Below are 13,751 nucleotides of genomic sequence, written 5' to 3'. Positions count from 1 at the left end.
AGATCCACCTTAAAGATTTACTTTTGGCCATTGAGGGAACTATTATCATGAGTGAACATTAAGAGATGCTTTAGATAACATATTTAACGCTCGAGTACCAGGCGTTTGGTTTGCGAGGCAGTTGGGTTTCATCAACTCTGGGTTTTGTTTACCGAGTTGTGGAAAGAAATGCTCAATTCTAATTCCTGGTGTTTTGGAGTAAGTACCTACTTATCTGCAAATATAATTCCAACAAAATTGATTATAATTGTTTAAAATTTAGAGTCGGTCCTGTGGTCTTTTGGATGTCGGGATTTTTAATCCACAAGGATTTCTCACCGCCATGAAACAGGAAGTAGCTCGAGCTCACAATGGTTGGGCCCTAGATCAGGTGACAATGACAAATGAAGTTTTAAAATAGGCACCGATGAGTGTAAGAAACCACCTAAAGAGGGTGTTTATGTGCATGGACTCTATTTGGATGGTGCCGGTTGGGATCGTAAGACCTCACGATTAATTGAATCAACTAATAAAGTGTTGTATGTTTTAATGCCGGTTGTTCATATATCGGCCATAAATTCCACCGCTCCCAAGAGTCCCAAGTTGTATACGGTATATTTGCTTATTATTTTTTGTGTATGTGTTTTCTTTTTTAAAAAAACTTAATTAATTTTAGTGCCCTGTTTATAAGAAAATAAATCGTACTGATCTAAATTATATATCACCTTTATGGTTAAATACTGTTAAAAACCCTGATCATTGGATTGTACGAGGTGTGGCCTTACTGTGTGATATTAAATAGAAATTGATTGGAATGTTCATTTTAATTTTATATTAATGTTTAGTTAATTGTTTTAAGTTTTGTCAAAAAATAAATCTACACCCGTTAAAAATTATATGAATTTGAATCTATATAGTGTCCGGAAGTTCAGTTTCACCTAAACTTATACATATACAAACTAACAAATGCAGAAACTAATAGTGAATATTAAATCTATTTTCTTAAAAACCAATTTTAGTGAAACCAAGCAGTAAAATTTGTAATAATTAAAAAACATCATAAAAGTTTTCTTTAAATATTTTCTTTATTTTACATATAAATTAAACTAATTATCAGCTCGCTTTAGTATTCAACCTTTTCACCTTAATAATATGATTACTGTTTTTACAATATTAGTTCCCGGTTTATCTTTAGTACAAAAACATTAGGGGTTTTACATAAAATTACATGATGTGTAATAATACGTTTGAGAGACACAGATTTACTATGTAAGTATGAGTAATGAAGAAAACAATAATTTCGAAATTCAGTACAATTTATAAAAATATTTGTTATTTTTCATTTACTATACAAAAAATATTCAATTAGTTTGCTAGGGAATGAGGGGTGTTAGTTGAGATGAAATTTTAACGGCCCAAAGTATTGCCACGACCCCAAATACCAGCAGCAGCCGGCAGCACCGCCACCAGGTCTTTGCTCTGCTCTGGACGCTGGTGGTACACCAAAGTAGCTGATGCCACCACTTACATCGGGTACATATTGTTTGCTTAAATGGGAAAAAGAGAAAAATTTATAAAAAAAACTTGTTACAGTAAAAAAAGTAAAATACTTACAGTATGAAGGGTGTTTCCAGGAAAGCATTGCCACCTAATTCTTGAGGATATTGGAACTTGAGGAAATAGTAAAAGTGTCCAATGAAAATGCCAATAAGAGAAGCTATGGAACTGTAAAAGAAGTAATTTGAAAAAGTTATTAAATATTTTAATGGAAGAAATTGAAGCAGGATAATACGGATTAGGTATGCTGTAAAGAACATTTCTATAAAGTTTTTATAATTTTCTTAAATAATATATTCCTCACGATATAATTGTCACACAAAGAGACTAAACTACACCCGGACAAATACATTTACGGTGGTAACTTTTGGCCATAGCCTGGTGGTAAAGATTGTATGCCGAAAAATAGCATCTCATAAAAATTATTTCCTTTCTTTTCTAGAAATTATTCACACTCACCCTTGGAATATCAGCTCCATACCAGCTAAAACCCATGGTAAATAGATCGCCTTAAAACGACTACCAAACCAAAAGTTCACAATAACTTCCTTATTAAGCTGACACCATATGTAGGTGACGGCCACCACTAAGAGATCCATAAGAAACGGTACATTGAAGAGTAAACCGCCAATAACGGCCAACGAGGCTACGACCAATTGCAAGAATAGATAATCGGCCGGACTGCGACCAAATTGATCTTTCTCCAAGCGAGCACTATACTGTGTAATAAAGTAGCAATTGATGAGAAAATGAAATCCCGTTGACGGTGTGAGTGGGTAAACGAAAAGACTAGTGATACATCTCCATAGATGTAATTTGCTTAGTACTAGTTCTCTTGATAAATACATCTGATAGGAGGGCAATATACCAAAACGAGACAATAAGCTCATGGACACTGTAGCCGCCAGCCAGTATCTGGTGAAACGGGGCAATTGTTTGAACCATTGTCCGGCATCTGCCATTGTGTTTTCTTTTATTTTTGCTGTAGTTTAATGGAAATACTTTTCAGTAAAATATTCTAATGTAAAATCTGTTTAATTCTTAATCTTCTTGTAATCTAGGTCCAGTATAATGAAATTATAGTTATTTTGTATAGTTTTGACAGTTCTCAAATAAAAACATTACGTGGTCTTCTGAGCAGAGACTTGCGCCGATAAAAATTTACAGCGAACGCGGCTGACACTAAAAATTACGGCGTTACCTAAAAACGAATGCAAGACGGCTAAATTATCAGCGGTGATTCAAAAATTTTATTGATTAATAAAACAGGAAGTGATTGTAAAACAGATTTTTGGTAGAAATTTTTAAAAGAATCGAAATCGAGAGCAAAAATCATATTATCTATTTTTATCATTTTCTTAAAGACTAGAAAGATTTCCGAACTCTTTCTTTAATAAAACAAACGATAGTGACAATTATCAAAGCGAAGTAAGTAAGATAGATAGATAGATAGAGATAGATAGATAGTAATAGATAGATAGATAGATAGATAGATAGATAGATAGATAGATAGATAGATAGAGATAGATAGATAGATAGATAGATAGATAGATAGATAGATAGATAGATAGATAGATAGATAGATAGATAGATAGATAGATAGTAGATAGATAGATAGATAGATAGATAGATAGATAGATAGATAGATAGATAGATAGATAGATAGATAGATAGATAGATAGATAGATAGATAGATAGATAGATAGATAGATAGATAGATAGATAGATAGATAGATAGATAGATAGATAGATAGATAGATAGATAGATAGATAGATAGATAGATAGATAGATAGATAGATAGAGATAGATAGATAGATAGATAGATAGATAGATAGATAGATAGATAGATAGATAGATAGATAGATGATAGATAGATAGATAGATAGATAGATAGATAGATAGATAGATAGATAGATAGATAGATAGATAGATAGATAGATAGATAGATAGATAGATAGATAGATAGATAGATAGATAGATAGATAGATAGATAGATAGATAGATAGATAGATAGATAGATAGATAGATAGATAGATAGATAGATAGATAGAAGATAGATAGATAGATAGATAGATAGATAGATAGATAGATAGATAGATAGATAGATAGATAGATAGATAGATAGATAGATAGATAGATAGATAGATAGATAGATAGATAGATAGATAGATAGATAGATAGATAGATAGATAGATAGATAGATAGATAGATAGATAGATAGATAGATAGATAGATAGATAGATAGATAGATAGATAGATAGATAGATAGATAGATAGATATAGATGATAGATAGATAGATAGATAGATGAGATAGATATAGATAGATATAGATAGATAGATAGATATATATAGATAGATAGATAGATAGATAGATATAGATAGATAGATAGATAGATAGATAGATAAAATATGCAGATACAATTTTAATTCCTTCTAGATTATCATATTGGTTAGATCCACCCTTAAAGATTTACTTTTGGCCATTGAGGGAACTATTATCATGAGTGAACAATTAAGAGATGCTTTAGATAACATATTTAACGCTCGAGTACCAGGCGTTTGGTTGCGAGGCAGTTGGGTTTCATCAACTCTGGGTTTTTGGTTTACCGAGTTGTTGGAAAGAAATGCTCAATTCTATTCCTGGTGTTTTGGAGTAAGTACCTACTTATCTGCAAATATAAATTCCAACAAAATTGATTATAATTTGTTTAAAATTTAGAGTCGTCCTGTGGTCTTTTGGATGTCGGGATTTTTTAATCCACAAGGATTTCTCACCGCCATGAAACAGGAAGTAGCTCGAGCTCACAATGGTTGGGCCCTAGATCAGGTGACAATGACAAATGAAGTTTTAAAAATAGGCACCGATGAGTGTAAGAAACCACCTAAAGAGGGTGTTTATGTGCATGGACTCTATTTGGATGGTGCCGGTTGGGATCGTAAGACCTCACGATTAATTGAATCAACTAATAAAGTGTTGTATGTTTTAATGCCGGTTGTTCATATATCGGCCATAAATTCCACCGCTCCCAAGAGTCCCAAGTTGTATACGGTATATTTGCTTATTATTTTTTGTGTATGTGTTTTCTTTTTTAAAAAAACTTAATTAATTTTAGTGCCCTGTTTATAAGAAAATAAATCGTACTGATCTAAATTATATATCACCTTTATGGTTAAATACTGTTAAAAACCCTGATCATTGGATTGTACGAGGTGTGGCCTTACTGTGTGATATTAAATAGAAATTGATTGGAATGTTCATTTTAATTTTATATTAATGTTTAGTTAATTGTTTTAAGTTTTGTCAAAAAATAAATCTACACCCGTTAAAAATTATATGAATTTGAATCTATATAGTGTCCGGAAGTTTCAGTTTCACCTAAACTTATACATATACAAACTAACAAATGCAGAAACTAATAGTGAATATTAAATCTATTTTCTTAAAAACCAATTTTAGTGAAACCAAGCAGTAAAATTTGTAATAATTAAAAAACATCATAAAAGTTTTCTTTAAATATTTTCTTTATTTTACATATAAATTAAACTAATTATCAGCTCGCTTTAGTATTCAACCTTTTCACCTTAATAATATGATTACTGTTTTTACAATATTAGTTCCCGGTTATCTTTTAGTACAAAAACATTAGGGGTTTTACATAAAATTACATGATGTGTAATAATACGTTTGAGAGACACAGATTTACTATGTAAGTATGAGTAATGAAGAAAACAATAATTTCGAAATTCAGTACAATTTATAAAAATATTTGTTATTTTTCATTTACTATACAAAAAATATTCAATTAGTTTGCTAGGGAATGAGGGGTGTTAGTTGAGATGAAATTTTAACGGCCCAAAGTATTGCCACGACCCCAAATACCAGCAGCAGCGGCAGCACCGCCACCAGGTCTTTGCTCTGCTCTGGACGCTGGTGGTACACCAAAGTAGCTGATGCCACCACTTACATCGGGTACATATTGTTTGCTTAAATGGGAAAAAGAGAAAAATTTATAAAAAAAAACTTGTTACAGTAAAAAAGTAAAATACTTACAGTATGAAGGGTGTTTCCAGGAAAGCATTGCCACCTAATTCTTGAGGATATTGGAACTTGAGGAAATAGTAAAAGTGTCCAATGAAAATGCCAATAAGAGAAGCTATGGAACTGTAAAAGAAGTAATTTGAAAAAGTTATTAAATATTTTAATGGAAGAAATTGAAGCAGGATAATACGGATTAGGTATGCTGTAAAGAACATTTCTATAAAGTTTTTATAATTTTCTTAAATAATATATTCCTCACGATATAATTGTCACACAAAGAGACTAAACTACACCCGGACAAAATACATTTACGGTGGTAACTTTTGGCCATAGCCTGGTGGTAAAGATTGTATGCCGAAAAATAGCATCTCATAAAAATTATTTCCTTTCTTTTCTAGAAATTATTCACACTCACCCTTGGAATATCAGCTCCATACCAGCTAAAACCCATGGTAAATAGATCGCCTTAAAACGACTACCAAACCAAAAGTTCACAATAACTTCCTTATTAAGCTGACACCATATGTAGGTGACGGCCACCACTAAGAGATCCATAAGAAACGGTACATTGAAGAGTAAACCGCCAATAACGGCCAACGAGGCTACGACCAATTGCAAGAATAGATAATCGGCCGGACTGCGACCAAATTGATCTTTCTCCAAGCGAGCACTATACTGTGTAATAAAGTAGCAATTGATGAGAAAATGAAATCCCGTTGACGGTGTGAGTGGGTAAACGAAAAGACTAGTGATACATCTCCATAGATGTAATTTGCTTAGTACTAGTTCTCTTGATAAATACATCTGATAGGAGGGCAATATACCAAAACGAGACAATAAGCTCATGGACACTGTAGCCGCCAGCCAGTATCTGGTGAAACGGGGCAATTGTTTGAACCATTGTCCGGCATCTGCCATTGTGTTTTCTTTTATTTTTGCTGTAGTTTAATGGAAATACTTTTCAGTAAAATATTCTAATGTAAAATCTGTTTAATTCTTAATCTTCTTGTAATCTAGGTCCAGTATAATGAAATTATAGTTATTTTGTATAGTTTTGACAGTTCTCAAATAAAAACATTACGTGGTCTTCTGAGCAGAGACTTGCGCCGATAAAAATTTACAGCGAACGCGGCTGACACTAAAAATTACGGCGTTACCTAAAAACGAATGCAAGACGGCTAAATTATCAGCGGTGATTCAAAAATTTTATTGATTAATAAAAACAGGAAGTGATTGTAAAACAGATTTTTGGTAGAAATTTTTAAAAGAATCGAAATCGAGAGCAAAAATCATATTATCTATTTTTATCATTTTCTTAAAGACTAGAAAGATTTCCGAACTCTTTCTTTAATAAAACAAACGATAGTGACAATTATCAAAGCGAAGTAAGCTGAAAAATGTTCGGCAATGCGGCCTCTAGCTGAATCGGAGCCATTGGCCAAATGTGGGGATTTGTCCACAAAATGGGGATTTCAAGTTTTATTTGGCACAGATTTTCGTGGAGAGGGATTTACGTAAAATTTGGGGATTTTTATAATTTTTGCGCTATTTTTAGGGATTTCATTTTCTTTATAAATTATTTTTATTCTAGTTTAGTTTATTTATATAAGGGTCATTTTAAAATATTTCAAACAGGGTTCGCACCTTACCCTCTGCCTCTTGGTGAAATACTCTTTGAATAAATACAAAATTTAAAGTTCTAAAGAATTTTAAAAATCGTTAATTTTAAGATTATAGCGAATTTCTAAACAAATTTTTGATTTTATTAATCTTGGTCTCAAGTTAATGGTTATGTGTTCTAGCTTGACAAATTTTGAGAAAAAATGTTTCCATTGCACTAATATTTTCAAATCGGTCTAATGTATATACATATTTTACATATTTTACAATTTTTCTATAACATTTAATTGTTTTCTGACACATACAATTTTGTTATGTTCAATATAAATCTTCAATTCGCTTTTAATAATAAAACGTGTTAGTAATCTCGAAGATTATTCAATATTTTTATGGTATATCAACAATAATATTTTTTATTTACTTCAAAAAAAATAAATACTTTCGAAAAGACAGAATAGAGCTGGATGGTGTGCACAGAAATTTCGACAAGCTGTGCACAGCAATATCATTTTATTTATATGGGATGCGCCAAATTGAAGTAGTCCCAGGGATACGCAGCAGCCTAGGTCCCATAAGAAATACAAGTGTTGTGTGTGCGGTTTCAATATATGTCATATTTTTCATATGTGATTGACATTGTGGAAACTCAAAGCCACCTGTATGCTATTCTCTGCATATAATTTATATTGCGCCATCTATGTTTCATTAACAATTAAATGTACGATTATCAAAGACACTTTTTAGTTTAGTTTAAGAACCTAAATGCATAATAACGCCATCTGTGTGTCATTGCTGTAAGATATTTTAAAATTGAATTAGACTAACTAACTAACTAACTAACTAACTAACTAACTAACTAACTAACTAACTAACTAACTAACTAACTACTAACTAACTAACTAACTAACTACTAACTAACTAACTAACTAACTAACTACTAACTAACTAACTAACTAACTAACTAACTAACTAACTAACTAACTAACTACTAACTAACTAACTAACTAACTAACTAACTAACTAACTAACTAACTAACTAACTAACTAACTAACTAACTAACTAACTAACTAACTAACTAACTACTAACTAACTAACTAACTAACTAAACTAACTAACTAACTAACTAACTAACTAACTAACTAACTAACTAACTAACTAACTAACTAACTAACTAACTAACTAACTAACTAACTAACTAACTAACTAACTAACTAACTAACTAACTAACTAACTACTAACTAACTAACTAACTAACTAACTAACTAACTAACTAACTAACTAACTACTAACTAACTACTAACTAACTAACTAACTAACTAACTAACTAACTAACTAACTACTAACTAACTAACTAACTAACTACTACTAACTAACTAACTAACTAACTAACTAACTAACTAACTAACTAACTAACTAACTAACTAACTAACTAACTAACTAACTAACTAACTACTAACTAACTAACTAACTAACTAACTAACTAACTAACTAACTAACTAACTAACTAACTAACTAACTAACTAACTACTAACTAACTAACTAACTAACTAACTAACTAACTAACTACTAACTAACTAACTAACTAACTAACTAACTAACTAACTAACTAACTAACTAACTAACTAACTAACTAACTACTACTAACTAACTAACTACTAACTAACTAACTAACTAACTAACTACTAACTAACTAACTAACTAACTAACTAACTAACTAACTAACTAACTAACTAACTACTAACTAACTAACTAACTAACTAACTAACTAACTAACTAACTAACTAACTAACTAACTACTAACTAACTAACTAACTAACTAACTAACTAACTAACTAACTACTAACTAACTAACTACTAACTAACTAACTAACTAACTAACTACTAACTAACTAACTAACTAACTAACTACTAACTAACTAACTAACTAACTAACTAACTAACTAACTAACTAACTAACTAACTAACTAACTAACTAACTAACTAACTAACTAACTAACTAACTAACTAACTAACTAACTAACTACTAACTAACTAACTAACTAACTAACTAACTAACTAACTAACTAACTAACTAACTAACTAACTAACTAACTAACTAACTACTAACTAACTAACTAACTAACTAACTAACTAACTACTAACTAACTAACTAACTAACTAACTAACTAACTAACTAACTAACTAACTAACTAACTAACTAACTAACTAACTAACTAACTAACTAACTAACTAACTAACTAACTAACTAACTAACTAACTAACTAACTAACTAACTAACTAACTAACTAACTACTAACTAACTAACTAACTAACTAACTAACTACTAACTAACTAACTAACTAACTAACTAACTAACTACTAACTAACTAACTAACTAACTACTACTAACTAACTAACTAACTAACTAACTAACTAACTAACTAACTAACTAACTAACTACTAACTAACTACCTAACTAACTAACTAACTACTAACTAACTAACTAACTAACTAACTAACTAACTAACTAACTAACTAACTAACTAACTAACTAACTAACTAACTAACTACTAACTAACTAACTAACTAACTAACTAACTAACTAACTAACTAACTAACTACTAACTAACTACTAACTAACTAACTAACTAACTAACTAACTAACTAACTAACTAACTAACTAACTACTAACTAACTAACTAACTAACTAACTAACTAACTACTACTAACTAACTACTAACTAACTAACTAACTAACTAACTAACTAACTAACTACTAACTAACTAACTAACTAACTAACTAACTAACTAACTAACTAACTAACTACTAACTAACTAACTAACTAACTAACTAACACTAACTAACTAACTAACTACTAACTAACTAACTAACTAACTAACTACTAACTAACTAACTAACTAACTAACTAACTAACTAACTAACTAACTACTAACTACTAACTAACTAACTAACTAACTACTAACTACTAACTAACTCTAACTAACTAACTAACTAACTACTAACTAACTAACTAACTAACTAACTACTAACTAACTAACTAACTAACTACTAACTAACTAACTAACAACTAACTAACTAACTAACTAACTAACTAACTAACTAACTAACTATGCTATTTACACAAATATTTCTGAACCGATCTATATGTTTTGAAAAACAAAATAAATTTAGGTAAATCTATTATTGACCATATACATTGCTCCTAAGTCCATTTTTATATTAAAACCCTAAAATCTGATCTAGATTAATAAAAGTAAATGCCCAATTTGAAAATTACACCTGCTAACCATTAATATTGAAATGTTTTGTTTTACTAATCAGCTTCACAACGTTTCCTTAAAATTTTCTTTAAAGCAGAAATATAAACAATTAGTGGACATCAAAGAAAATGTGCTTTTTTCATCTTATTCATTCTTTATTCACAGTCTTTGCTTTATAAAAACAAATAAAAATGTTGCCATTTTGGTTGGTAACCTCCAAATGTCAGCCATTAAACGTACTCTATAAGAGCAATTGTATGATGAAAAGAAACTGCATAATGTTTACATATAAAGTTTTTGTTAGTTTTTTCTGTGAATCCAAAAAAGGTGAAAAGGAGACCAGAAATAAACATTAAATGAAAGAATTTAGCCGGAAAGGCCAGTCGGTTAGCTAACAGAAAATTTAAGAGAAAGAAAAAACCATCATGTAGAAAAAACAGAGCAGTTAAATGTTTGTATAATTTTAGCTACTGCACACAAAAAGTACTACAATACACAAATATGTACCTAGAAGTAGGGTATATAAAAAATACCAAAACACTCAAAAGTTTGTGTTTATCAAATATAGTAAACATAATCCCTATGCACTATAACTATAACATAGATTAGACTAAAGCTTAGACTATAGACTATTCTATAGACTATAGACTAGACTATAGACTACACTATAGACTACACTATAGACTACACTATAGACAACACTATAGACTACACTACAGACTATAGACTACATAACACTAGACTATTGGCTGGACTATAGACTAGACTATAGACTAGACTATAGACTAGACTATAGACTAGACTAGACTAGACTATAGACTAGACTATAGACTAGACTATAGACTAGACTAGACTAGACTAGACTAGAAGACTATAGACTAGACTATAGACTAGACTATAGACTAGACTATAGACTAGACTATAGACTAGACTAGAGACTGACTATAGACTAGACTTAGACTAGACTATAGACTAGACTATAGACTAGACTATAGACTAGACTATAGACTAGACTAGAGACTTAGACTATAGACTAGACTATAGACTAGACTATAGACTAGACTATAGACTAGACTATAGACTAGACTATAGACTAGACTATAGACTAGACTATAGACTAGACTATAGACTAGACTATAGACTAGACTATAGACTAGACTATAGACTAGACTATAGACTAGACTATAGACTAGACTATAGACTAGACTATAGACTAGACTATAGACTAGACTATAGACTAGACTATAGACTAGACTATAGACTAGACTATAGACTAGACTATAGACTAGACTATAGACTAGACTATAGACTAGACTAGACTATAGACTAGACTATAGACTAGACCTAGATAGACTATAGGACTAGACTATAGACTAGACTATAGACTAGACTATAGACTAGACTATAGACTAGACTATAGACTAGACTATAGACTAGACTATAGACTAGACTATAGACTAGACTATAGACTAGACTATAGACTAGACTATAGACTAGACTATAGACTAGACTATAGACTAGACTATAGACTAGACTATAGACTAGACTATAGACTAGACTATAGACTAGACTATAGACTAGACTATAGACTAGACTATAGACTAGACTATAGACTAGACTATAGACTAGACTATAGACTAGACTATAGACTAGACTATAGACTAGACTATAGACTAGACTATAGACTAGACTATAGACTAGACTATAGACTAGACATAGACTAGACATAGACTAGACTATAGACTAGACTATAGACTAGACTATAGACTAGACTATAGACTAGACTATAGACTAGACTATAGACTAGACTATAGACTAGACTATAGACTAGACTATAGACTAGACTATAGACTAGACTATAGACTAGACTATAGACTAGACTATAGACTAGACTATAGACTAGACTATAGACTAGACTATAGACTAGACTATAGACTAGACTATAGACTAGACTATAGACTAGACGATAGACTAGACTATAGACTAGACTATAGACTAGACTATAGACTAGACTATAGACTAGACTATAGACTAGACTATAGACTAGACTATAGACTAGACTATAGACTAGACTATAGACTAGACTATAGACTAGACTATAGACTAGACTATAGACTAGACTATAGACTAGACTATAGACTAGACTATAGACTAGACTATAGACTAGACTATAGACTAGACTATAGACTAGACTATAGACTAGACTATAGACTAGACTATAGACTAGACTATAGACTAGACTATAGACTAGACTATAGACTAGACTATAGACTAGACCTATAGACTAGACTATAGACTAGACTATAGACTAGACCATAGACTACTAGACTAGACATAGACTAGACCATAGACTAGACTAGACTATAGACTAGACTATAGACTAGACTATAGACTAGGACTATAGACTAGACTAGACATAGACTAGACTATAGACTAGACTATAGACTAGACTAGACTACTATAGACTAGACTATAGACTAGACTATAGACTAGACTATAGACTAGACTATAGACTAGACTATAGACTAGACTATAGACTAGACTAGACTGGACTATAGACTAGACTTTAAACTAGACTATAGACTAGATTAGACTACACAACACTAGATTAGTCTAGACTTTAAACTTCACCACAACTTTATTATTTATAGAATTCTTTAATAAAACTTTTTTACTGATCTGTCTATATCTCACTATCATGATAGTGAGAAATGTAATGGATCCTACCACCTATTTCTGAATTGATATCCTTTTGCCATTGAAATTTTCGAGTGTAATCTGTAAAGTTCGTAAACACTCATGCATAAGACAAACAACATGAGTTGTCTTGCTAAAGGATCAAATTCAACAAACATTCAAATAATATAATGAAAACCTTTAGGGTGTCAAAGTAAAAGATGAATTCTGATTTTTTTTATGTTTTATAAAGAACCGAAAAAACGTATGAAACAAGTAGAGTGGGATTCTAGAAGAGGTGCTGTGTTGTTAAAACCCACATATGTATGTATATATGTAGATGAAACAAGCTAATAAGGTGGTTTTAAAATATACATAGGACACATGCTTATACATATAAATACATATGTATGTACATAAATAGGTACATTTTATAGTGTATGTATATAATACATGTGGATATGTTTTTATCAAATCTATATTTTCACATTCTGTGAGTATATTTTTTGTATTTAGAGGAGAATATTAATGTTTGGCGCATACTCCTGCTCCATCATTAGTTCCCCTTTTTTGATTTTCTCACAAAACACGCCCACATTTACTTATATACCCACATT

General features: G+C 30.7%; 4 protein-coding genes across 4 annotated transcripts in view; 2 read left to right on the top strand and 2 right to left on the bottom strand.

The window, feature by feature from the left end:
• LOC119601279 (dynein heavy chain 8, axonemal-like) overlaps positions 1-326 on the top strand; it is a 20,077-nt gene extending 19,751 nt beyond the window's left edge. The window contains 2 exon segments of the mRNA XM_037952106.1: positions 58-198; positions 263-326. Of these exon segments, the coding sequence (XP_037808034.1) occupies positions 58-198; positions 263-326 (205 nt within the window).
• Positions 323-794, top strand: LOC119601278 (dynein heavy chain 8, axonemal-like). The gene is made up of 3 exons (XM_037952105.1): positions 323-353; positions 401-591; positions 656-794. Exons 1-3 carry the CDS (start codon positions 323-325, stop codon positions 779-781), a joined length of 348 nt encoding a protein of 115 aa, XP_037808033.1. The 3' UTR covers positions 782-794.
• Positions 795-1,045: 251 nt separating this feature from the next.
• Positions 1,046-2,700, bottom strand: LOC119601288 (derlin-1-like). Its single transcript, XM_037952115.1, has 3 exons — positions 1,996-2,700; positions 1,594-1,704; positions 1,046-1,526 (listed from the first exon to the last, which is right to left on the bottom strand). The coding sequence occupies exons 1-3, from the start codon at positions 2,496-2,498 to the stop codon at positions 1,370-1,372; spliced, it is 771 nt and encodes a 256-aa protein (XP_037808043.1). The 5' UTR covers positions 2,499-2,700; the 3' UTR covers positions 1,046-1,369.
• Positions 2,701-5,042: 2,342 nt separating this feature from the next.
• Positions 5,043-6,695, bottom strand: LOC119601303 (derlin-1). Its single transcript, XM_037952140.1, has 3 exons — positions 5,993-6,695; positions 5,590-5,700; positions 5,043-5,522 (listed from the first exon to the last, which is right to left on the bottom strand). The coding sequence occupies exons 1-3, from the start codon at positions 6,493-6,495 to the stop codon at positions 5,384-5,386; spliced, it is 753 nt and encodes a 250-aa protein (XP_037808068.1). The 5' UTR covers positions 6,496-6,695; the 3' UTR covers positions 5,043-5,383.
• Positions 6,696-13,751: the final 7,056 nt, after the last annotated feature.

This window comes from Lucilia sericata, unplaced genomic scaffold (genome assembly GCF_015586225.1).
Source record: "Lucilia sericata isolate MDLA Ls3-8-SP2 unplaced genomic scaffold, ASM1558622v1 Contig000154F_arrow, whole genome shotgun sequence".
Taxonomy (NCBI): Eukaryota; Metazoa; Arthropoda; class Insecta; order Diptera; family Calliphoridae; genus Lucilia; species Lucilia sericata.
The sequence above is the reverse complement of the archived record's forward strand: the minus strand, read 5'-3'. Positions and strand labels throughout refer to the sequence as shown.

Coding starts and splice junctions, on each gene's coding strand:
- LOC119601278 (XM_037952105.1), top strand. CDS start 323: ATGAAACAGGAAGTAGCTCGAGCTCACAATG. Junction 354..400: donor AGTAGCTCGAGCTCACAATG/GTTGGGCCCTAG, acceptor GTTTTAAAATAG/GCACCGATGAGTGTAAGAAA. Junction 592..655: donor AGAGTCCCAAGTTGTATACG/GTATATTTGCTT, acceptor AATTAATTTTAG/TGCCCTGTTTATAAGAAAAT.
- LOC119601288 (XM_037952115.1), bottom strand. CDS start 2,498: ATGGCAGATGCCGGACAATGGTTCAAACAATTGCCCCGTTTCACCAGA. Junction 1,705..1,995: donor ATGGAGCTGATATTCCAAGG/GTGAGTGTGAAT, acceptor CTTCTTTTACAG/TTCCATAGCTTCTCTTATTG. Junction 1,527..1,593: donor CTGGAAACACCCTTCATACT/GTAAGTATTTTA, acceptor TTCCCATTTAAG/CAAACAATATGTACCCGATG.
- LOC119601303 (XM_037952140.1), bottom strand. CDS start 6,495: ATGGCAGATGCCGGACAATGGTTCAAACAATTGCCCCGTTTCACCAGA. Junction 5,701..5,992: donor ATGGAGCTGATATTCCAAGG/GTGAGTGTGAAT, acceptor CTTCTTTTACAG/TTCCATAGCTTCTCTTATTG. Junction 5,523..5,589: donor CTGGAAACACCCTTCATACT/GTAAGTATTTTA, acceptor TTCCCATTTAAG/CAAACAATATGTACCCGATG.